At 38.3% G+C, this 23792-nt stretch overlaps 2 protein-coding genes across 2 annotated transcripts in view; one reads left to right on the forward strand and one right to left on the reverse strand.

The window, feature by feature from the left end:
- The first annotated feature begins 2119 nt into the window (after window positions 1–2119).
- On the forward strand, window positions 2120–13202 carry LOC140228936 (interstitial collagenase-like). The gene is made up of 9 exons (XM_072309201.1): window positions 2120–2200; window positions 2581–2704; window positions 5883–6091; window positions 8294–8516; window positions 9591–9749; window positions 10482–10601; window positions 11666–11802; window positions 12161–12305; window positions 12829–13202. The coding sequence occupies exons 1-9, from the start codon at window positions 2120–2122 to the stop codon at window positions 13200–13202; spliced, it is 1572 nt and encodes a 523-aa protein (XP_072165302.1).
- Window positions 13203–15495: 2293 nt separating this feature from the next.
- The window catches only part of LOC140228332 (SPARC-like), a 42409-nt gene continuing 34112 nt past the window's right edge, over window positions 15496–23792 (reverse strand). The window contains exons 3-7 of the mRNA XM_072308559.1: window positions 20420–20653; window positions 19785–19942; window positions 18992–19171; window positions 17763–17898; window positions 15496–17311 (exon numbers count right to left, since the gene is read on the reverse strand). Coding sequence (XP_072164660.1) covers window positions 17773–17898; window positions 18992–19171; window positions 19785–19942; window positions 20420–20653 — 698 coding nt within the window. The 3' untranslated portion in view covers window positions 15496–17311; window positions 17763–17772. The remainder of the gene's footprint in view (window positions 17312–17762; window positions 17899–18991; window positions 19172–19784; window positions 19943–20419; window positions 20654–23792) is intronic.

Here is a 23792-nt window from a genome sequence, read left to right on the forward strand (position 1 = left end):
GACCGTCCACACTTACAAAACCAAAACATTTTCTGTTAATGGGATAAAACAAAAATAGTTAGAGTGCTTCGCTTTATGGTGAGTGAACATCAAGACAAATCATACTCTGATTCATTCAAAAATCAACATACAGTCAAACCTGCTTTAGCTGCCACCTGTCTATAGCGGCCATCAGCCGTATGCGACCACTACCCCCCCCCCCCCCGAGAAAACCAATATCAAAGACCCTGTCCAATGCGACCACCTGTCTATAACGGCCATTTTTCCCGTCTCCCTTGGGTGGCCGCTATAGACAGGTTTGACTGTAACTGAAATATGGTTAACGTGATATTCATGTATAGATGCTATGTTGAGATGTTGCGTAGATTGCAGGTGTTTTTTTTTTTTTTTGTATACTAATCTTTCTTCATTCGGTTAAATCAAATAATCATTACAAAAGGTGTTGTGGTTGCTCGAATACATGTCAAGGTAATCACATTTTAAAAGATTTGATAAATAGCTGAAGATACACACCACCAGTAAACGGGGTGTTCAAGGACAGAATGCTCACCCAAATTGTTTATTTTCAGTTTGTGTGTATTCAGCTACAGGCAAATAAGGAAAACTGTGACTTTTGTTGTTTTCACGATTCACCAAGTCTTCATTTTTGCATATAATGCAGAAATTTCAAATATAATTATGCAAGGTTTAACTCATGAGCTGATACACTCTAATGAGGGGAGAATCGAGCCAGTGAACCACAGTGAATACACAAGAATTAAGTGCAAGGATGAGGTAAGTAGGCAAGCGTTGTGTGTCTAATCAATCATAAACATACTTTATCTCAGAGAAAGGAAAAAGTTAAGTCAATTGTACAAATGTGACGAAACATGAGGTATACTTACACAAAGAAAATCTATCGTGATGATAGCAATAACCAAAACCGCTGGTGCCAGGTTTCTGATGATTATGAAATGACAATGTGTAATGATATTTATAAGAATCCTAAAGATTGTAAAGTAGTAAAATTTATCACTGATGTACTCACAATCATGACAAGGTTTGTGATATCGATACCGATCATCATACGATCACAAGTTGGATGCCCCATTTTGTATCCCATATTAGGTGGAATCTTACATTATTAGTATTACTTTGACTGTTTGTAGCTGTCTGTCAAATCGTTTTACTTATGCTATGTATCATGTAGAGTGACATTTATTTGTATCTGAATACGTGGAATAGAATTTCTTTGTGGAAAAATAAATTATATCCGATCAGAGCGTTGCTTAAGGTAAAATCTTTAAATAAGACATGGCAAGCAAATGCAATAAACAAATATATTAGAAAAAAAAACCCAAGTTGGATGTCCCTGTAAACTCGCATTTGTTCTTTTCCAAAGCGACATGACTCAGATGACACACATAGACAACCTTGGCTTTTTACTTTGAAGCCAAATTACTTGGATGCTCGCCGAGAGAAGTACAGTACTATTACCACAACGCCCAACAACAGCTTGATAATTTATGCTGTGATAACTGTGAAAGCAACTCACAATAATTATACCTCTTTCGTCAGTACGCAGTCCGTCCCTATTGAACATATTACATATTTTCATTTTGTTTATTTGTTCTTAGATACTCGCCCATGAAATCTAAAGAGGAAGAGAGAGAGAGAGAGAGAGAGAGAGAGAGAGATACAGAGAGAGAAGCAGAGCGGGGGGGGGGAGTTAAAACGGCAACGCGTGCGAGTCAGCATATAGCAGGAAATCAGCGTGTTACTTTCGTTGTTAGGAAGTGTTGGCGTATTTATATATTGCTCGAGTCGGAGTTTCCTAAACTATTGCGTGGGCTGTGAAGCATTACTCATATCAAGGGGGGAGCTCTGGCTGCACTATAAAATGACAGGTCATGTTAGTCCAAAGCCAGTAACTCTGAAATTGGTGGTGTTGGATCGCTGCTCTCGGGAAAAATTCGTGAGCTCAAGGATCACTTCTCTCTTCATTCGTTTCTGCGTCAATTGAGTTCATTTTGGAAAAGAAATTGCAATAATCTCCCTCGTTGTGCGTTTTCTCAGCGAAAAAGGACTACACTTTTAACCAAACTGTTAATCATTTCACTGGTGGAGACAGATAGTAACCATGGAAACGCATTTATTGCTCATCTCCATCTTCCTAACATGGACGGTCAGAGTGCATTCTTTTGGACTAAACGAGGCCCTGGTAAGATTTCTTATATATTCATTAATGTGCTATTATAATCATAGACTGATGGTAACCATAGAAACGCATGAACGGCTTCTTATTTCATATTCATAACATAGTTCGTTGGCATTTACATGTATCTCTCTCTTCCGACACTTTTGTTCAAACGATTTTCAATTCTATTCGATTCGATTCAATTCAATTCGATTCAATTCAATTCAATTCGATTCAATTCAATTCAATTCAATTCAATTCAATTCAATTCAATTCAATTCAATTCAATTTAATTCAATCCAGTTCAATTCAATTTAATATAAATTATTCAATTTTACATAGGGCGTCTATTCTATAAGCGTAATCATCTTGTTTGTTGTCTGCTTTGCTTTCTTTCCGATCAGAATTATCTGCAAAAGTACCACTACTTTCCAGACAACGATTTGTCGAGCGGTCGGCTCCGGAGTCAGGATTCTCTCAATGATGCGATTCGGCGATTCCAGCGAGTAAATGGGCTGAACGTAACAGGTAAGGCACAGCTTCCGTAAAGTGTGTATTCCACGGCATGTTCAAGTGATCTTTGATTATAGCTAAAATCAGATTGACAGATAGTTTGAAGTTTCATCAAAATCGGACACACAGGAAGAAAAGAAAGATTATGGAATGCTAAGATTCCACGTATCAAAGTCATCGTTGATTGGTTGTTGCAAAATCGAAACAATGTAATGGAAAAGGATCTCCTGTCAAAAAAAAAAAAAATGATATTAAGATTTTCAGTATTCTCTGGAGAAGTGTAAGATGATGGTATCATCTCTTCTGCTAATCCGAGTATTACTGATGACTGATTACTGATGACTGCATGCAAGAAACATAACAGATGTGGCATTTAGTGAATTTCTTCTACGATTTTGTATCATTGAACCACTATTATTCTATTCGTATAATATTTCACTCTTTTCACTGAAGCCAGCTTCGGTGTGGAATGGTACTTTTATCTCACAAATAAACTGGTACACGTAGGTTCCTACCTGTATGGACCATGATCAGGGCATCGAGCCAGCTAATGGGTCATTATCTCACACCATTCTTAAAGAATCCATTACGATAAGACCAAAATGCTATGAGTACTGTGGTTCATCACACACTCTATAATATGACAGAGCTGGGAAAATGCTGAAAATGACTGCATGTGATAGAGAATAGTTTGCTCAAAGGATGCTTAACAACAGAATCAAAATTATGTTTTTAGAGGTGAAAATCTCTCCTTGCTCTTAAAGAAATTATATTACATTGTACTTTCGTGTTTCTGTTTGACATGTGTACTACCTAGGAGACACAGGATTGTCTAGTACATTGTACATTGTACCGCCTTGGTAAAGTAGAGTTGCCCAATCAGCTGATTACATTCTGCCCGTATAATGACCCTGTGCTATGTGCGATACAACATACTAAATGTGAAATTTGCTGGCTGCATTGCTGACTGAATCAGGGTCATATTAAACAAGAATTACTTTTAAATACATGGGCATAATTCGTAAATGTCTGCTTCTACAAGGTGATATTCAATTTAAATTAATATTTTTCAAGTTTTCTTCAAGCAATAACATATAAACTGCATTGTAGGTATTTTAAGAGGGTTTTATCAACGTAAAGCAAAATCACTGCGCGAGAAAGTGAAAGTGGTGTTGGAAACCGGAAGTAGTAAAACAACGGGGTAAAACTATCACAATAAACAGTGACAAAGGGCGTGTGACATGAGAGAATCTGTATACTTATGATACACACTTCATGTAATGTTAATCACATGTGACATTATTATTCAGTGACTAGTGACCATAACATTATAAGTTGTCTTGTATTGTTATGACCTACAATATGATGATAATGCATCTTTTAGAATCGAAAGTTAGACTCTACAAGAGCGTCTTTATTCACACTGATACTGCCACTGAAACTGGCTTTTCCTTGTATCCAGCCACTTAGCCTTCCTTCCTTGCTCACTCATGTGACTTCAATTCCAAAGAATAGAAAAAAAAATAATAAATAATAAAAAAAAATATCTCTTTCATTTTCCAGGCATACGGCTTACTCCTCTCACATGTTAAAATTAGTCTTCATTAAAACCAAAAGTCAAACAGAAGGGCAGAAGTGTCTTCAAATTGAAAATTAACAAGGAAAATCATTAAATCAAGTTGGTTGTATCATATTAGTAACAGAAAGTCACACCAGTGTGAGGTAATTTCATCACATGCAGATTAGATGAGATGATGTCTTTTATTCCTTATGTCTTTCCTTGTTGAAAATGAAATCGAAAGACATAAAATTGTATCCTCAATTTGCATTGAACTATTGCTTTATTGCAACAGCGTAGCAAGTAATATCCCTTTTAGATTTTAATGGGTTGTCATGGTTGTAGCTGTTTAACCGTCGACCGAAAGACAAAGTGTTAGTATATTATTTTTCATTATTTTGATGATACTGAGAACAAACCAGTGTGAGAGATCTACAGATGACACCATTACATTATCTAAGTTTTATGAACGTCGTTGGGATCAGTACCACTGTTTAAAGAAAATATTGCGAGGGATCAGAATTTCACATTGCCATTTTTTGTGCCCAATTTTCAATTAAACTTCTGCTATCATGTTTAATATACATGAGCTGTATTGTCAACTGCAGCGGAGATTATTTAAAGAAAAAAAAAAGAAGATAGAATGTGAAAATGTGCTATGCCATAGTAATAGATGGCTCAAACGATTGCACAACGGTAGTTATCTGTTGAAAAAAAAAAAAAAAAACTACGAGGCCGAAGTGTCTCCGAGCAAGGGTCTGACAAATTTTGGAATCTCTCTTGGACGGTTACCGCATAAAAGTCCGCTTGATAGACTTTAATCCTATTGTTGTTACTGTACACGGTCACACCAGACAAATTATAGAATAGACCGAATGTGAAGTAATGAGAAAAAATTCAAACTATGCGTTTGTAATGCCTGCCATATACAAAATCATTATTTTTGGTTGGTCGAAGCATCAAGAGTATAGTATGTGATTATGAAACTTAGATGACTAGGACAGTCAAAGAAATTACTCAAGGAAATAATTTGCAAGAACACATTACCAAACGCTTTTCGTCCGTTACCCAGAAATGTTCTGCTGTGTTGAGCGCAAGCTGACGTATATATTTCCACGAAAATGTCATTCTATCTGTTATTTTCTTAAGATTATTGAAAAGTAAGGATGTCGTTCTTTTGTTATTGCTTTTTACTGAATAATGATTAAATAAAAAAAAAGAAGAAGACAAAATCAAAATATTGAAAAAAAGGTTCTGTCAAAAAGTCAAGAGCTTTGATTATGGTTCGGACATCTAAGAAATTTGAATGAAAAACTTGCTTTTAGACGGTTTCCCAAGAATTTGATAGATTGATATAACCATAGAGCCGCTGTGGCTTTGTGGATTAGACCACAAATTGTCAATCCTGGGTTCCCTGATTCCAGTTCTTGAAAGACCATTGGTTTTGATCTGAGTCAATTGAATGTACTTCTTCTTATTGCTTATGTCTTGTTTGCATTCGGAGGGGTCGTAAAACCATGAATCATATTCTGGCAGCTGGTGTAGTGGGCATATTTCAGCTGAGAAACAAATAAGCAAACAAACAAACAAACAAAAAGAGACACTGCATGTCAATGTCACGTTTATTTCAAAAAGGCCTGGCCACCCCAGATGTGTTGGAGCTGATGCAGATGCCTCGATGTGGGCTGCCGGACAACACGGGCACTCAGAGCTTTAACCGAGCCAGACGATACACCAAGTCTGACGTCGCCTGGCACAAAACCGACCTGACATGGCGAATGGTCAACTACACGCCTGACCTCAGCCGTGGCACCGTTGAAAACATCATGGAAAGTGCACTACAGGTAACTATCTTTAATTAAACGATATTGATACGTAAAGCTGCGGGCTCTCATTACATTATACACTGAATGACACAATCGGAAGGTATACTTTTGCAGTCACCAATACTCTCGAAGCTATTCAATCTTAATGATGCCACTTGAACCAAATGGTTATGAATAGGTTTCTATACAGGGCTAAAACAATGATGTCCAATTGTGAACATACGTGTGGGTTACTTGACCTCCAAACACGTGATGTGAGTGAAAGCAACAAGAGAATTTCCACTTGGATTATAACTGTCTTCTAGATATAGGCCTACTCCGATAGAGCATCGTCATCATGTACGTCCTTCTTGTCATATCAAAACTAGATTACTCACACACCTATTTAAACTGTTGACGGTGCATTGCAGCTGTCATGACACGGAGGAAAAGTTTATTATAGTCTGCAGTTTCCCGCTTTGGGTTGGAACATTTTGACTGAATATAGGAACCTCGAGTGATGATGATAATATCACTGTTGTCTTTTCTTTATGTTTGTTATGTTCGTCATAATCTATCTGTATCCATGAGAATAACATATTTGCTCAGTAGTCAGTCACTACGGCAGATGACGCTGAAGCCGGACCTCTGTTTCATTTTCTGATAAAATGCGTGAACTCTTTGACCGTATAATGACCTGTTGATGGATCTAAACTGTTTGTCCGTGATAATGATGTACATGCCGGTACAAAACTATGTAATTAGCTGAAACCAAAGAGTGCGACAATGACTCTTCCGGAAGCACATCCTGGAACATTGTGTAAAATGTGTAATGAAAATGCCAGCCATTGGTGTAGTTAAATAAATTTCAGCAATTAATTAAATTTTCTTACCATGATAATCACGCTTTCTCGAGTCAGTGGTTAATATTCTTTATAATGACGGGAATTGTAAATCTTTGTGATGTTGTGATGATTTAATGATGCAAGAAGTCTCAAACTACTTTATTGAAGTGCCACCTTTGAAAAGAAATAAATTATATAGGATTAAGGAATAAGAGGAAGAGAATTAAAAGGCCGTTTAATTGATAAGGTACGTGGTGTTGAGAAGAATAGTACCGTCTCACTTTATGTTCGACATTATGTACAGCAGGGATTGGTGTTCGCAAGATGCAACGTTTGAAACTGTACTTTACATTAACTTTTTTAATGTGGTACCGATTATCGTGGAAATGTCAAAGGTCACGTGTGACTAAACTCCAACAATTCACAACATCTATCACAGCAGCGTGTCTCCCTTTTATGGTTCCTGCATAATGATATTTTCTCTCTCTTCAAATATCTTATCTTCTCTGAACTGTAATTGTTGGTACGTGTGCAAATTTGATTAAGGATAACGAGTTTTTTCGTATCAGTCTAATAACTGTGCCGGTGGTCTCAAATATTGGATTCAAAGCAGACTTCGATGCATGAATTACACGACTTTACGTGTCATAGCTTCAGATCAACTCATTCTTTGCGTCTTGCTATGAGGTGTTTTCATTCTGTTGTTGTTGTTGTTGTTTTTAGTTTATGGCTTTCAATAACCGTCGGTACGTAAAGGCGAAAGTAACTTCGCCAGTCTTGTTCGGGAGAACATTCCATTCCATAAGAGACTGAAGTCTATGAAAGCACTTTGTTGTTGTTGGTCGAAATATTGTGTTTAAATATACATGCGCAATACGTACATTATTGGTCCAAAGGGAATGTTTACACAGAACATAGTAAACCTCCGTCAACACTAATTTGATTCGGGGTTGAGCTAATGCTAATACACTTAATTGCACATCACTTGCGGCCGTCGAATAATGATGATAATAATAATAATAATAATAATAATAATAATAATAATAATAATAATAATAATAATAATAATAATAATAATAACAATCTAAAATGTGAACTGTCCCTACTCAGCCAGTTCAGAGGCTAAGATGGTATAAACTTTAATTGACACACTGTATATCTTAAAGGCGTGACTTTAACATTCCAGTAAAACAATGAAAACTAACAAGGAGGAAAAGACTCCTCTTTCTCGCTGAACCTGTAGCATGTCATACGCTAATATTGTGTGGCAGACTTCTTTAAAACGGACTCTTTAACAACACGAAAGTTGTAAAGTTTCTCTTCATTTAAAATAATTGGAATAATTTCTGATAGGTCAGATTTTTGTCGAATTCTGTGGTGTTGTTTGGTTCATCAGACCTGGGCGGACGTGTCCCAACTGACCTTCAGGCAGGTGAGATCCGGTCAAGCGGACATTGAGATCAGCTTTGCGCATGGCGATCATCGCGATGGAAACCCGTTCGACGGATCAGGAGGCGTCCTGGCGCATGCGTACTTCCCAACTCCAGATCGCTCGTACAGTATTGCAGGAGACGCACATTTTGATGAGGCTGAGGCATACACGGACAGGACCACTCGAGGTAAGATGGTGGTCTTGCTCGCTCTCTGTAGATATAACACTTACCCACCTGATTCACAATATACCCCGCACGAAAGTCCAGACACTACAGAATGTGACAAACACTCATAGACACACACATACACACACGCACGCACATACAAACAAATAAACAAACAAACAAACAAACAAACACACGACTCCTTGATTATTATCTTCTCATTTATAGCAAATCAAGAATGAAGCACACGCGTCATTCCTATATTTTTGACATAGATAATACATGTTTAGATTTATTTCGGCCAAAGTGCACGCCAATTAAGAAGGTAAGAATGCAATGACCATAATATCTTACGGTAAAATGTTCTTGTTTTGTTTACAGCGGCGATATGACAACTTATACCATTTTTTTTTTGTAAGACTCATTCGAACAAAATACTAAGCTTTCTGAATGTACTTACTTAATCCGTCATAAGACAAAACATATTATTATGGTATGCATTTTGAAAAAAATATACATAATTTCACTGAGTAGTTTTAAATCAATCTGTTAGTCTGGAATGGGCCGGCCATCTTTTCAAGCAATGCTTACAATGGCGGCCCTCTGCAAAATCGCTTCCTAACTACAATTGTTATTGTAATCCCTGCTGCACAGACATACATACTGTATATTATACATACTGTATATTATATCATTAATATCCTTTTATATCGTTGTTTATGCAAGTCAAACGACTCTGTTTTAAATTTACTTTGTAAGTTTCCCACATGTTCATGATTATGTAACTTATGTATATTGATTTGCAGAAAATAAAGTATCTATCAAATCAAATATATCTACTACTGAGTACACTCTAAAAGCAGATATATAATCGTTGCTAGATATGTGTTTTGCCCCCATGCTGAACCTGAAATCGAGGTATTTTGATGATCATGTTTTCTGTCACACTTCCAAACGGGAAACCGGATGGTTAGGTTGCGTAGCCATACCAGGCTTGGAGCAGGAAACTGGTGGCTATGGCAACGGGATGCGCGAAATAGTTTAGATTCTGATCATTTTGTTGTTTACTCTCCTTATCCCGCATTTGAAATCCAGGAACCAACCTCTTCCAGGTCGCCGTGCATGAATTCGGCCACAGTCTCGGGCTTGGTCACTCGAACTCGCCCGATGCTATCATGGCCGCCATCTACCGAGGCTACGTACCTAATGCACGACTGCACAATGACGACATTGCGGGTATTCAAGCCCTCTATGGTGAGTTCACGCACAGTGAACTACAGTTAATACTCTTACGACGACCTGAAAATTGAAGAGAATGTCGTACATACCTAACACGATTTGATTAAAAGAGTCTACAAAGTGAAAAAAAATGAACATAGTTGAAAAACCGCACATACCCTGGGGACATAGTTTCATTTTCACTACAACTCATTGCTTATAGATTGTCATTTAGATACAAAAGCTTTCAGACAACTTGGCACAGCATGAAAAAGTTTGGATACCACATGCAAACACAAAGTTTCTAGATCTTCGCAAGGTAAGCGACATCATGTACTTTAAAAAAGGAACTTGTATCAGCAAGTATTATGCACTAAACTGTACACTTTAAAGGAACTTGTATCAGCAAGTATTATGCACTAAACTGTACACTTTGGACTGAGACAGGTTGAAAACATCAAACTTATGAGGACATAAAAATTATCCAAAAAAAAAAACAACTTTAAAACTTGAAGAGTCATTGGAATTTCATTGATTCGCTTGATTATAGATATGAATCCTTAAATCATAGCTTAATGAAAGTATTTTGTTTGGAGGGTTGACGTTATGACATAGCTTTCTCGACTTGCATCAATTTATTTTTTATGAAGGCTAAAAAGACTTCTAATATAGTTATCTGGTCTTTCGAACTTTCCAGAATGTCAGAATTATGTCATATGTTCATGTTTCCGCTGTTTATGACGTACCATCACGTCTTTTTGCACACAGGGGCAAACTCAGGCAGACCGGAAGTCGAAGGGACTGAGGGGCCAAAGGTCACCTCTGACTGTATTGCCAATTTTGTTGCTGGAGCACAGACTGCCAGTCAAGGCTCATATCTCTTCAATAGTAAGTTTTCTTTTCAATAGCAAAAGCTAACGATGAAAACGATATTCTATGTGATTTTCTCAATAATATTTATCACATTTTGTCTTGATTCTATTAATCGAATGAGACCTGAAATTATGGGGAAAAATGTCTCTAAAATAAGCAGGTGATGGCTAAGCGTCACTCTAAATGGAAAAGTGAAAAAAAAAAAAAGATCATTTATCCAGTATGTGATGAGCATGAAAGGACACCCAGGTACATTATTTAGTACGCACCGAAGATAACATTTCGTTTTGCTTTGACACTGAGAGTGTACAATTTCGTGGAACCCGTACTCAAATCAGTGCTTCTACTTTATCATTGTTCTGTTTTTATGCTGCTTGTTATGCTTATTATGATTATGATGATTTATAATGATGATAATCATTATTATTATTATTATCTTATACTTTCTATTTATTTATTTATTTATTCATTTATTCATTTATTCTACCATACGTACATAATTTCAATATACTTGTGATTTAATTGTTATCACTATCATCATTATCGAGTTGAGCAAGATACATAATGCAGCATCTTCTTCTATGGAATCAAATCGATGGATAAACTATAATACAGTAACACTGAAGAAGAAAAGTCTTTGCATTAGGATTCAAAGTTGTAACAGGTAACATTTCAGGCTGCTGGAGAGCATTGATTCCATTCCATTGTATCAATATATTTAATTATAATATTAGAACTATGAATGCAACTTGAAGGAATGGTATAGTATATTGGTTGAGGTGAAGATTCAGCTTTGAACTTTTTGTGAGATACATGTACTTAGAAATCACTTTATGAAATGTTAACGAGCAAAGCATTCTAAGAGGAATTCAAAGTTTACTTTATGAAAATCAGTTTCGCAATGGCCGAGATATCAAAAAGAGTAAAACAAAACAATCGTAATATAAGATGGGTCCCACCTTTTCGATATTTCAGCCATTTCAATACCAATCGCATAAAATAAACTTTGAACTCCAGAAGAAGTTTCTGATTGTAGCATATATAATTAACTTGGTATTTTCTTCCTCTTTCGTTCCCAGCTACCCACGCTTTCAAGATGACGCTGAGTGGACTGGCGGGAAGTCCCGTACCGATCGGCTCCCTCTTCCACAGACTGCCGAACAATCTGGATGCAGCTTTCTTTTACGAGAGGACAGGCAAGACATATTTCTTTAAGGTGAGGAACACCATTACTCTACCAACCAGACAGCTATATATTATATAGATAGATATGATGAAAAAGACGTCAGTGAAAACCTATCACGGCTCCCCGATACCACCTTCATAGCGGCGTACGTCATACAAATTTGCTCTTCTTGTTCAATTTTGTTGCACAAATTTTACCAGGAACAATCGTAAATAAGAACAAAACAACGTCTTTGAAATGGCTACGGGGGAGGGGGATATTCATATCGTTGACTACATTAGAAAACGTAAAGTAATAATTATGCTTTCATCAAACCTTTCAATCAATATCAGTCACTATCAGTAAATTTTTCAATATCTGTCATTTTCTTTTCTTATCTTTTTAATAGGGATCAAACTACTGGCGGTTTTCGGACTTCCAATTGGATCGTGGATATCCACGAAACATTCAGTCCGGATTTGGGCCTGACGTTCCTAGCGATCTTGACGCTGCCTTCGTGTGGAGTGGAAATGGAATGACGTACTTTGTCAAAGGTGAGAGAAAAATAGGATAAAACGAAGCAAAAACAAACTAAAATCACACAGCTTTGTGCAGGGTTACTGTAAAATTCAAGTTTAGATGCGTAATTAAAGGATGGAGTTCAGGGGTGATAAGCAAGGTTCATTCTAAAAAAAGGTTATACTGGGTTACATTGAAGACAAGGATAGATCAATTCCAGATCATATCCTATATTATCACAAAACAGTTAAACCCCAATTAGGTTCTCGATACATTGGTGGTCCCTGGTGTGCTGCTGACAACCCATTGAGCATCTGTCAATTCTTTGTCAGTATGTTTGTACTGATGCTCTCACAGAATGGCTAAACTCAAGATAACATTTGGTTATGAAAAGGTTGGAATAGGTTTCATCGAAAATTAAAAGCTTGATCTTGGACATGTACCTTGGACAGTCGTCACAATCTCACTTTTTTCCCCTATCATCCCATGTATATCTTGGGCAGTGTCCTTATTCTTCTACACATTGTTTTTTTTTTCTCTCTCATTTTTTTTTTTCAGGCAACCAGTATTACCGATTCAACTTCCGAACTGCCTCTGTGGATCCCAACTACCCGAGACCCCTATCCGTGTGGAACGGCATCGGTACGAAAGTTGACGCGGCTTTCCAGTTCCACAACAAGGCCACGTACTTCTTCACTGGCGGCGAGTATCGCCGGTTCGACGACAACCAGTTCACCGTTGACAACACCTATCCAAGGCGGTCGACGTTGTGGCTGAAATGCGAAGAAATGCAGGTCAGGATGTCCCCGGATCCGACCGCTGCGAATAACAAGATGATGTCGACTACCACGGATAGTTCGGATGCGACTACGGACGCCATAAGTGTTTTGGCCCTGCTATTTTCAATTGCACTGAGCTTGTCACAGCTCTAGCTGCATTCCAAGCCACACTCTGTACTGAATAAGTATCCGAACTAAGCTGTGGATGTAGGACGTCGTTTCTTTTCCTTGTGAACAATACCAATAAGTGTCTGAAATGAAATGGTGTCTTGTGAATACGACGATGGAGGCGGATGGTGCTGTAGATTTCAAAATATTTATTTCTGCTTTTGTGATGTGATAGTGATATAATCGATCATGTGTCAGATACCTACTAGTATCACATTTCACAAAGAAATTTACAAGCAATTATGTTAAGTTGCAATCAGAATGAAAAAAAAATCAATTATCAGTATTTTAGTTGACACCATGCTGAGCATGCTACGGGGTATTATTTCAACTCACGTAACTGCAAACATTGTCCCTGAGCTAATATAGGTGCACTGTTATACTACATGGAAATTACTAGTACTGTAGGACTCAGACCAGACATTAGATCCTTGATTTCAGTCACTGCTACATTTTAGTATAACGTGTATTGAGATTATAAAGGGTGCTCAACTGCAGTAAAGAACCAAAAAAAAAAAAAAAAAGAAAAGAAAAGAAAGACGACAACACGCGAGGAGCAAATGCTACACTGGGAACTACATGTACATCAGTTTGATGTCAAAATGTGAGCATGGGACAGCAATAAATTACCTCGCTCTAAAAACGTCTGGAAGTGAAAATGATATGACATAGAGATTATGAGAACTTTTGAAACACATTTGCCAATCACAAACACGTTACTACTATCATAATGACATTGGCACGAATGTGAACTGTTATTTCCCTTCGCTTTTGAAGATTTTTCAAAGAAAATTGTGCTAATTGTTCCCCTCGTATAAGAAATACGATTGTATTTTTAAGAACGCAAAAGAGAAGGATTGTACATAGAGTATTTAAGATGTATATTTTTATATTTTGATCTTTTGATCAATTGACAATGATGATATAATTGATCAATTGACAATGATGTGATAATGAGGCAGATTTTGTTGGGCGCCTGGCGGAAGGCTATAAGGTATCCTAACTTGGTGTGTTCTGTATATAATGTTGTGTGATCCAAGTGCGTCTCTGTGCCTTTCTGTGTGAATTCGTAGATAAAGTACAAACCTGTGAGGCTATGTCACTTTACTAAACGAGTACTGTTCATTTATATCTGTTTATACTATATTTTTCCAAATAAGCTTTAATAAAGAAAAAATATCATTATTACCCATATGAATGATTGTGTTGCCTTGACTTTGAGTGGATCAAATTTGAATTACACTGTCTGATAATGCTATGAGGGGACAAAAACTGAGTCGCTGTTCTCGTTGGAAGTGATTGTTGTTCAAATGTTCTTTTGAATATGAATTCACGATGAATCTAGAAATGACTAACTAGAAGGTAATTGTCAACGTCTATACTCAGGAATGATAATGCCTCTTTGATGGAATGGCAGACTACGTGCTAGATCTGACATATCCATGGCCACTGTCGACGGGGATGATGATGAGGGAGTTGATGACAACGACGAATGGAGGCGATGCCGGAAATGATCAAAGAAGAAAAAAAGTACAGCTGCAGGAAACGGACCGAAGAAAGGTTTACCAATAACGTGTGCTTGACATCATAGCGTTGAGCCAAAGATGGCGCTTTCCAAGAGTTCTCTCTCTCTCTCCATCTATCAGTCACTCACTCAATCCATCCATCTATCTGTCTATCTACCTATCTGTCTGTCTGTCTGTCTTTCCATCTATCTATCTACCTACCTGTCTGTCTTTGCTTCTGTCAGACCGTTTCTCTATTTCGTGCACAAACACACACACACACACACACATATATATATATATACACACACACATAAACGCACACACACACACACACACACACTTTATCCTGTGTTGTCCCGACCACTCAATAGTCTTCCACTTAGAGATTCTCATTCTATCTCTGCTTGTTCAAGTATGTTATCATCTATCCATCTATCTCTCTCTACCTGTCTATTTACTTGTCTGTTTGTCTATCTATCTATCTATCTATCTATCTATCTATCCATCCATCTATCTATCTATCTATCTATCTACCTGTCTGTCTATTCATCTTTCTCGCGCGCACACACTCACCATTCTACTGACCATTAAAACCGACTTCTATCGGTTATCATCAGAAGGTATAATGGGAGACTTTTTAGTATCAAAAGAGGCTTCTTTTCGGGGACCATGTGCTCGATGTCCATGCATTCCAATCAGTATAGTGACAGAGAACAAACACACATTGGAACATTTTGTAAACGATAGAACAGGAAACGACAAAGTCCAAATAGAATAGAAAAAAAAAATCTATGAGATCTTTATTTCAAAAATTGTTTTGGGAAGAATCTTAGAGTTAGTTTCAATGACGTAATTGTGCAGACTTTGAACAAGTGATCATCAGTGACCACTATCGAAATATGAAATGTTATGATCCTCCCAGTAAACATATACGCAATTAAGACCAGAAAATACCAAAGAATTAAAGTATCCCAGAATAGTAGCGTCTCTCGGACACTCCTATCTAAGATCAGTATTCATATCCAAATCACACAACAATCACACTCGCGTTGCATATGAATAGAATCTAATTTCTAAAATAAGTATTTATCTCTAACAAACCACAAAAATGTGTACCATAAAAAAAGGTGTATCAAGTTTGTATTTAGCAGAAATGTATAAAATCAAGCGGGAAAAAGATAACAAGAATTACGGGGTCCAAAGTTATAAAGTTACACTCGCAAGCATTATATAGGGTATAAAAACATAGCACCAATCATAACTTATATCTTAAATACAGTAGTGCAGCTACGAAGATTAAAATGGACAAGGCACATACCATTATTTACAATAAACTGTACATGACAGAGAAATAAGAAACATTGACAAATCGTGTGTTGTTACTACCCTGTGGTACTTTCTGTACACGATTCTAGCTCTGAATGACTCCACAATTGAAGCTAAGAATGGACTACACAAAGATAATAACCTCTATCAGCGTCTACGACTTATGATGACTACAAGATCGTTTGATTGTAAACCCTAAGAAATATGGCAAGATACAAGGTTGGCGATCTTAGTGCATCTAGTAAATCCCAATTCTGTAGTCATTGGAAGCTCGTCATTTCTTGAACGTAAAATCATTGTGGATCTGAATCCTCAACTTGAAGCTACACTGTATATGAAAATACAAATTTATTGGTTGTCAATGTAGACATACGCGTAAATGGCAACATAAAATCTTGGAGTCTTTTCTACCTAGATACTTGAAAACTGCGCACTTTGCAATATCTGTAGATACTGTACTAACAACACTTATTACCTACACGTGATTTTTTTTTTTTTTTGTGTGTGCTAGCTGTTGCCATAGTGACTGAAAATATTGCAACTTGCGACAATATCAAACCACTTTATGAAACGAGCCCCTAATTCTTTTCATCCCAGCCAAACAAGATATTAAAAATACAAGCACCTAAAATCAACCGTCTAACCAGGTGTCACGGGTATACATGCGACTGAACTGACAAACATAGTCCAATAAAAAATTTTCGTTGCTGTTGACGGTTTTATGGGTGCCTTTTCGCAGACCGTTCTTCCCTCAATTCAAGACCATGTAACAATCTAAAAGTTTAATGCCATTCTTCAACACGAGTATGAGATAACAATTCTGTCAGACCTTCACTTTATCAGTGATGTTCTTACATTTCTCATCTAGATAATGCTAGTAACTACGAAGGGCGTCAATTACAGAAGTGATTATCACGTGCACAGTTCTCACAGTTGGTCTCGTGGTTAGGCACGCTGGTTTATATTGTTGCGCCATCAGTCTGTAGTAGTGTCAGTATCGATCAAGTATCGGTCATATGATAAATTTTATGCGACTGCCGTGCCCCCAGCAGAGTATCATTGTCACAATTGAGTCAGGAATTTAGTACTATAAAACTACACTTTGATATGGCAGTGTCTTCAGTAGAGAGCTGGTGGTTTCGAGTTAGTATTAGCTTCATGAACACCAGTCTGGCAATGACTTCGACGTGATGAATTGAGTTAATTGAGTCATGGTATCTTCTGTATCATTTCTTCTGGCGGAGTTCACTTATGGTGCCTCTGAAAATGAGGTAGGATAGAGATATTCATTCAGACATCCATTCGAATTTTATTTTATTTTATTGTTCCACATCTCAAACACAAATAACATGATACAATCGATTGAACATAAGACTAGACATAGCGTCGTAATTCAAAAAGAAGACATGAGAAAACAATTTATACAAACATGAATGTGGGGGACCTACTAAAAAGCATTACGCGATAGCATGAAACGATAACCAATGTCCATTTATAATTTATTATTCTATCTAAATTACAGGTCATGGACCTCACGTCATTTCACGCTTCCCTCAAAGATAATGTTCTTGCAGATGACGGTATCATACGATATTCAGAGAGACTTAAAATTATGATTATCATTTTGGGGAGGGTAAAGAGACACTTCATAAAGCGAGTTCCATATCCTGATAAAATGAGCGTCTGAGACACATGATCACCCATCTCCTACCTCTATCTATCTACTGTTCATCTTCTTCCTCATCCCCGTCCTCCTCCTCCTCCTCCACCTCATCAACGGGCTGCTGGGCCTCCGCTTCGGTCTGGGCGTTCTCCTCTGCCTCCTCAGGTGGAAGCTCGTCGTACACCTTGAGGTGCGGTACGATGGGTAAGAGCGAAATTGGTGTGATTGAGTGGTGTACACATAGGGTGCAGGAAGGAATTGGGTGTGGTGGGGTGGATGCAGATGCAATGGAGTTTAGTGGGGTGAGGGAGCAATAGGGTGTGGTGTGGTGCAATAGGTTGTAGTAGGGTGAAGGTGCATAGTGGGGCAAGGGTGAAATGGGGTGGTGGTTCAGTTTAGGAAGATAAGTTGCGTAGAGATAGAATGTAGAGGGATAAGGGAAATTTGGTGTGAGTGGATGAGGAAGTAAGTTTTTGTAAGTTTGTTTTAATCAATTATAGAGTGACGTAAGGTAGGGTGAAAGGCTACGAAGTCAAATTTTGATTTTTATCAGTATAGATTATGATACAAACAATTTTCTTCACTGTAGTTAGTTCGTTTGTTAGAGATGAATAACTGATTAAACTAGGCGCTTTTTTTTTTAAATTCAAGAGATATGTGTTTAATTTTCTTCCGAACAGAGTATCTAAGTTTGAATCATCGTTTGCGTTAAGTAGGTTGCTTATGTAAGCCATGATACTTTCTCATTTTCCTTTCACCGTGCAGTGTTTATCTCACAGAAAGCAATTGCCATCGCAGCGCCATCTATTGGTCATGGATGACGATCTTTGTCCAATTACCTGCTACTGACATGACTGACAGTAGCACAACTGTATTGTGTAGTGTAATGTCATACATGCAATTAGCCGCCTTCCGGTATCAGTATAGAATTTCAGTAAACTTTTGAATTCTACATCATGTCCAATATCACACTAACAACTATATCTGCATCAAAACGTCATAAATAAGAAGCCTGAGAGATTTCAGAGAATTGAAGATGAGATATTTCTTTGTTGTTCTAGGACACAAATCCACTCTATTACCTGACATATATTAATATTACCTTTGTTTCTTTCATACATGTCTATGTGCCAGAGAATAACAATATGACTGAAATGGCAACTTGACATTGCTGATTGAAGCATCGGAAAAATATCATCAACGGTGATGGCATGTTCTGTTGACTGACAGACAAACAGACTCGCCTTCGCTCATGTTCTTTGGAAGGAGTATCTCACCTTGAGACAGTCTACCCACTCCTGAGCACTGATCTTTTTCGCTATCTTGTCGCCCTTGGCGCAGCGGCTGAAGAACGGCGCGGCGCAGTGCTCGAGTGGCATCAGTGCATATCGGAATCTAAGCAACTCTCGCTTGTCAAGCTGGTCGTCATTGTTCTCATCCATCTGGTCAAATTTCCACTGCGTGGTCGTAGATCACGGGGTTGAGTGGAAGGGCAGAAAGGGAGAAATGACACAAGTAGAAAAAGTTAAAACAGAATGGAAATACAGCATATAAGAATACTAACGAATGCTTGAGTTTACTAATTATCACAGAACCCCCGAAGCCCGTCGCACACTACACGACTCACGACTATACGACTTATAGACTTTGGCTCCGAAATACATCACAATAGTCTCATAATAAACATGCTCATTTATTTCTGATCCAAAGTCTGTCAGTCGTATAGTCGCGAGTCGTATATTGTGCGACGGGCTTAACATTAGTTTTCAAATTCGCATAAGCGCCCCAAACGATATTATCACGGTGTTGTTGTAAAATAGGCAGAATATAAATCTCTGAGCAAAATGAAACAGAGGTCACTCTGCACAAATCATATGCAAAGATTAGGTATTTTAGCTGAAGCCAACGGGGCTAAGCATACACGGAGACTGCATGCATGTGACCACGTGGTAACCCACCACTGCAATATTCTGCAATCTTAAATGTATCGGCTTGCTCGAGATGGTGATCTTTGACTTTAATATGGAGTTGCATTCGAAGACGCCATCTAAGAAAAGGAGGACATCTCACCATGGCGACGTTTTCCCTGACCTCTGGCCCGAGGTCAATGATGTGCTGGTTGGGGTCGATCCTTCCCATCTCCTCCTCCGACTTGAGGTGCATGAACCATTCCAGAAGGCGGTAGGGGAACTGGGAGTACTCTTGCTTCGTGCACGGTTGTTGGGACGCTGCCACCAGAACAAAGAGGAAGAGTAGGAAGTGATGACTTTACACAGACTACATTGGGTGAAACGCGCTGACTGAACCAATTGGCAATAGACAACGACTACTTGTAAAATCTTCTGCCAATTTAACAATTTCTGACTGAGAATAATACATGTTGTGTTGAAAGCAGATCGATTTAAGTTCTACATTGTTCCAAACAGAACACACTGATATCTAGAATGAATACAACTTATTCCTCGAACGGTATATCTGTCATACGCCATTTGACTGCCTAAGGTTTCCACTATTCAGCTTTAGAATGAAATGTCATTATTGTCACATGTTCGTGAAAAAAGATTTATTTCTGAAACGGCATCATGTCAAAATTCAAAGAGCAAACGAAACATTGAAATCCATCAAGGGCCAATAACTTAAAAAAAAATATTGATAACAATAACAACAACAGTAACAACAACAAAAAATAATAACGGCAAACTCACCGACACAGGGCTTCTCAAATGCGAGGCGAATGACTTTCTTCTTCTTGCACTGAAACCTGTGAAACTCGCAGATGTTGTCATATTGCTTGCCGAAGACACTGCACACAGGTTTTTCGGGATATCCAGCGCAGCTCACGGGGCATCGACACTCAGCTGTGGGCACGCCCTCCTTCATGACCACCTGACACCATGAACCACGTGGCTTCTTGCAGTTCATACTCTCACATAGTTCAGCTGTATGCAGGAAAGATCGTGAAAAACAATAGAATTATGATGCACTAAAGAAAATTCAAATATCAGATTAAAAATGATTTAATTCCTTTATAGTCGCCCTATATACGAATAAGTTGGAAGTACAAAATATAAAGGACAACGAAACAGATATCCATACTTATTCTAGACTTTTTGCGGCATCCTTGCTTTAAAGGTCACAGAATCAAAGGTATACAGTGCATTCCCGTTATAACGAAGACGGTTATAACGAAATTCCTTTTATAACGAAGAAGAAAATCTGCCGGTACCAAGGACTACGTTATAACGGAGTCGACTGCATACAAGTCCTCTCAAGTGTATTATTCTTATTGACTATGGTATATACGCAGCACAAGTCGAGATGGCGCTTTCTTCAGTGGATTGAAGACTGTTTTGTGGTCAGCCTAACCCATCGTTCTGTGGTCTATTATCGTAGACTGCCCGCTACGGAAACTTTCAAGTGCCACCGAGAAAAATGAGATCATTCGTCACAACCTCGGATCTCATCACATCTCACTTCTCAGACTAGCGACCAGAGACGAGAGCTCACTACCCGCCTTCTTCTTTCTTTGGACAGGCTGAAGACGAGATCTCATATCTCATATCTTTTGCCTCCTCGGACCCAAGAAGTCTAGAAGACATTATCTCGGATATGGTGTACTTTATCCATGGTGGCATCTTTAAAGGGAGTCCTGCCACTATTGTTGCCCTATATAGCGCTGAAAGGTACCCATATACATACCTATAGGTCGCGAGGGACATGGTGGGTAAAGACATCTTGTCCAAGGGCGGGTAGCACTTGATGCAAAATCTTACTTCACATTTGCTAACAGCGCCCTATCTCATTCTCGTCTTCTCGGACACGAAGAGGTCGAAAAGTTGGAGAAATGCTTCCTCTTTTCGGTGGCACTTTTAAGCTTCACTGGTTCACTTCTATGGTCTCTCAAAGAACTCTCGCAGAGAACACACTCTCGAATTCACGCTACAAATTGGACATTTTGTGATGAGTGAAATAGAGTTGGCTGCTTGCAATTTAGGTCAAAAATATTGCAATACAGTTTTGTTGTTTGTTTTTGTGTCTCTTACAGGCCAATTATCACCAAAATTTCGCCGACCCAATGTTTATTTTGGGACGAGCCGCTAGGTGATGGATGGTGGTCTCCAAGTGAGACACCCGCATCACCAGCAACTGTGGGAGGATGACTCTGAAAAGAGGGACGCAGTGAAAGGTTCATAGAGAGGTGATTTTCTTTGTGTTCTCTGAGAAGGCCTACCAGCATTCATGGGGCGCACTGCGTGTGGTGGGATGCAGAGTTCTATATGCAAACTAGCTTCCTAGTGATCTCAGTAGTGAGCCTAGAATTGGTTATTCTATATTCCCCATGCCTTCTCCGATTGTTGTGAACTTCCATTTCTTTTCGCTCTGTTGTCCAACCGTTACACAGAAAACTTGCGTATAAAAAAGTAGAAGTCAACACCAAGAGGATAGGGGTATAGGTTTATCACAAAGAAATATTCACGGTCAACCTGAACAATGTCATAATGCAAGTGATCAGTTGAGAAACAAAGAGGATGTGAAAAACATACATCGTTGTGGGATGGCAAAACATGAATCCCACACATCGTATCAGTTTCCAAAAGGTTATGAATACAACTTATTTTCGCGATTTAAATGGTATATGAAGTAATTCATAGTATATATTTGTCTTACGAAGTTTGTCTTTTTGTACAACACTGAATAACAGCAAAACTTGTCAACGGCTATGTGCAAATAAAAGACCCTCCTTGTTATCATAGATACAGTATATATAAGTTCAAATCATGAACTATCATTGATGCTCACAAAATCAATGCGCTCTTGTGATCAATTTTTTACAGTGACGATGTGTAAATACATGATCACAGAAGAAAATAACACATAAGGCAAGCTGCCTTTTCCTCACGAACTATAGCAATGATATCAGAGATGTTTCTCCCCTCAAGGCGCAGTGAAAGTCAGCTTTGATAACACTGATAGTTTGGGCTTCGAGTTGGGAGGTTTAGGGCTAAGCTGGTGTCAGGGGACACAATTAATTCTGTCCTACCACTGGGGGCGGTTTGCTTATAGAAGATATTTCTGCCAAATTGCATGGCGGGAATCATGATTTCTAAAGAATGGACGATGATGGAAATCTTGATGTCTACCCATAGCGCCATAATATGCTTGGTGTAACTGAGAGAGAGTCCCTTTCATCTCCCCTGTGTTTCCAAGTTGGGTTACAAAAAATGACAATGGGTAACCTTTTGCAACAGCCCTGAATTCCCAATTTGTTCCCATATCACTATACACGACTCACGACTATACGACTTATAGACTTCTAGATTAACAGGCTTCGCTCTTTATCATAATTCCATAATAGAATAATTTCTATGCGCTAATATGATAGCCTACTGCAAAAATAGAAATTCTTTATTTAGTCATTGTAGCTGTAAGGTAGTGCGGATAAAATGTTGGCCAAAGGACTGCAAAAATTCTTTATTTCATAAACAAACGAAACTTTCAATCACTGCGAACGATGATTTCTTTTTATCTTCAGTCAAAATTCTTTGATTCGATCTCTCGCGCCTCAACTTCAGTCTTCCTTGTTTGTCTGTTTGTTTGTTTTTTTCTTGACATCGGTCTGCACCTATGTTTTTCACAATCTGTCTCCAAAACCTATGCACCTACAAAAGGTTTTCTCACAACTCACTGTTCAATTGCAACAATGCTCAATCCTACAGGTGTTTTCTTTTTTTCTGCTATAACAGGAAACCAAGTAACAACATGATGCACGAGTGGTCGTGGAGAATGTGTAGACCCCATTATAACACGGACGAAGCAGACGTAGATCTCCTCGCGTCTGTCGGGAGAAAAGTGTAAGATGTCTCCACTTTCACAGGTTATTGATGTTGATGATCGAGAGAGTAAAGGTCGTGAAATCTAATTTAAAATCTAGTTTTGATTCTCACTCTTCAAAGGGCGTGTCACCTGAGCTGGTATTGTCTGACCCATGGTGTCACAGTCACGCCTTGATATTGGGGTTAGTGGCCATCCAAGGGTGGAAGAAAACGCGACGCACCCTCACAAGCACCTCTCACTGTG

Source organism: Diadema setosum, chromosome 5 (genome assembly GCF_964275005.1).
Source record: "Diadema setosum chromosome 5, eeDiaSeto1, whole genome shotgun sequence".
In the NCBI taxonomy this organism is placed as follows: domain Eukaryota; kingdom Metazoa; phylum Echinodermata; class Echinoidea; order Diadematoida; family Diadematidae; genus Diadema; species Diadema setosum.

Coding starts and splice junctions, on each gene's coding strand:
- LOC140228936 (XM_072309201.1), top strand. CDS start 2,120: ATGGAAACGCATTTATTGCTCATCTCCATCTTCCTAACATGGACGGTC. Junction 6,092..8,293: donor TCATGGAAAGTGCACTACAG/GTAACTATCTTT, acceptor TTGGTTCATCAG/ACCTGGGCGGACGTGTCCCA. Junction 11,803..12,160: donor GCAAGACATATTTCTTTAAG/GTGAGGAACACC, acceptor TCTTTTTAATAG/GGATCAAACTACTGGCGGTT.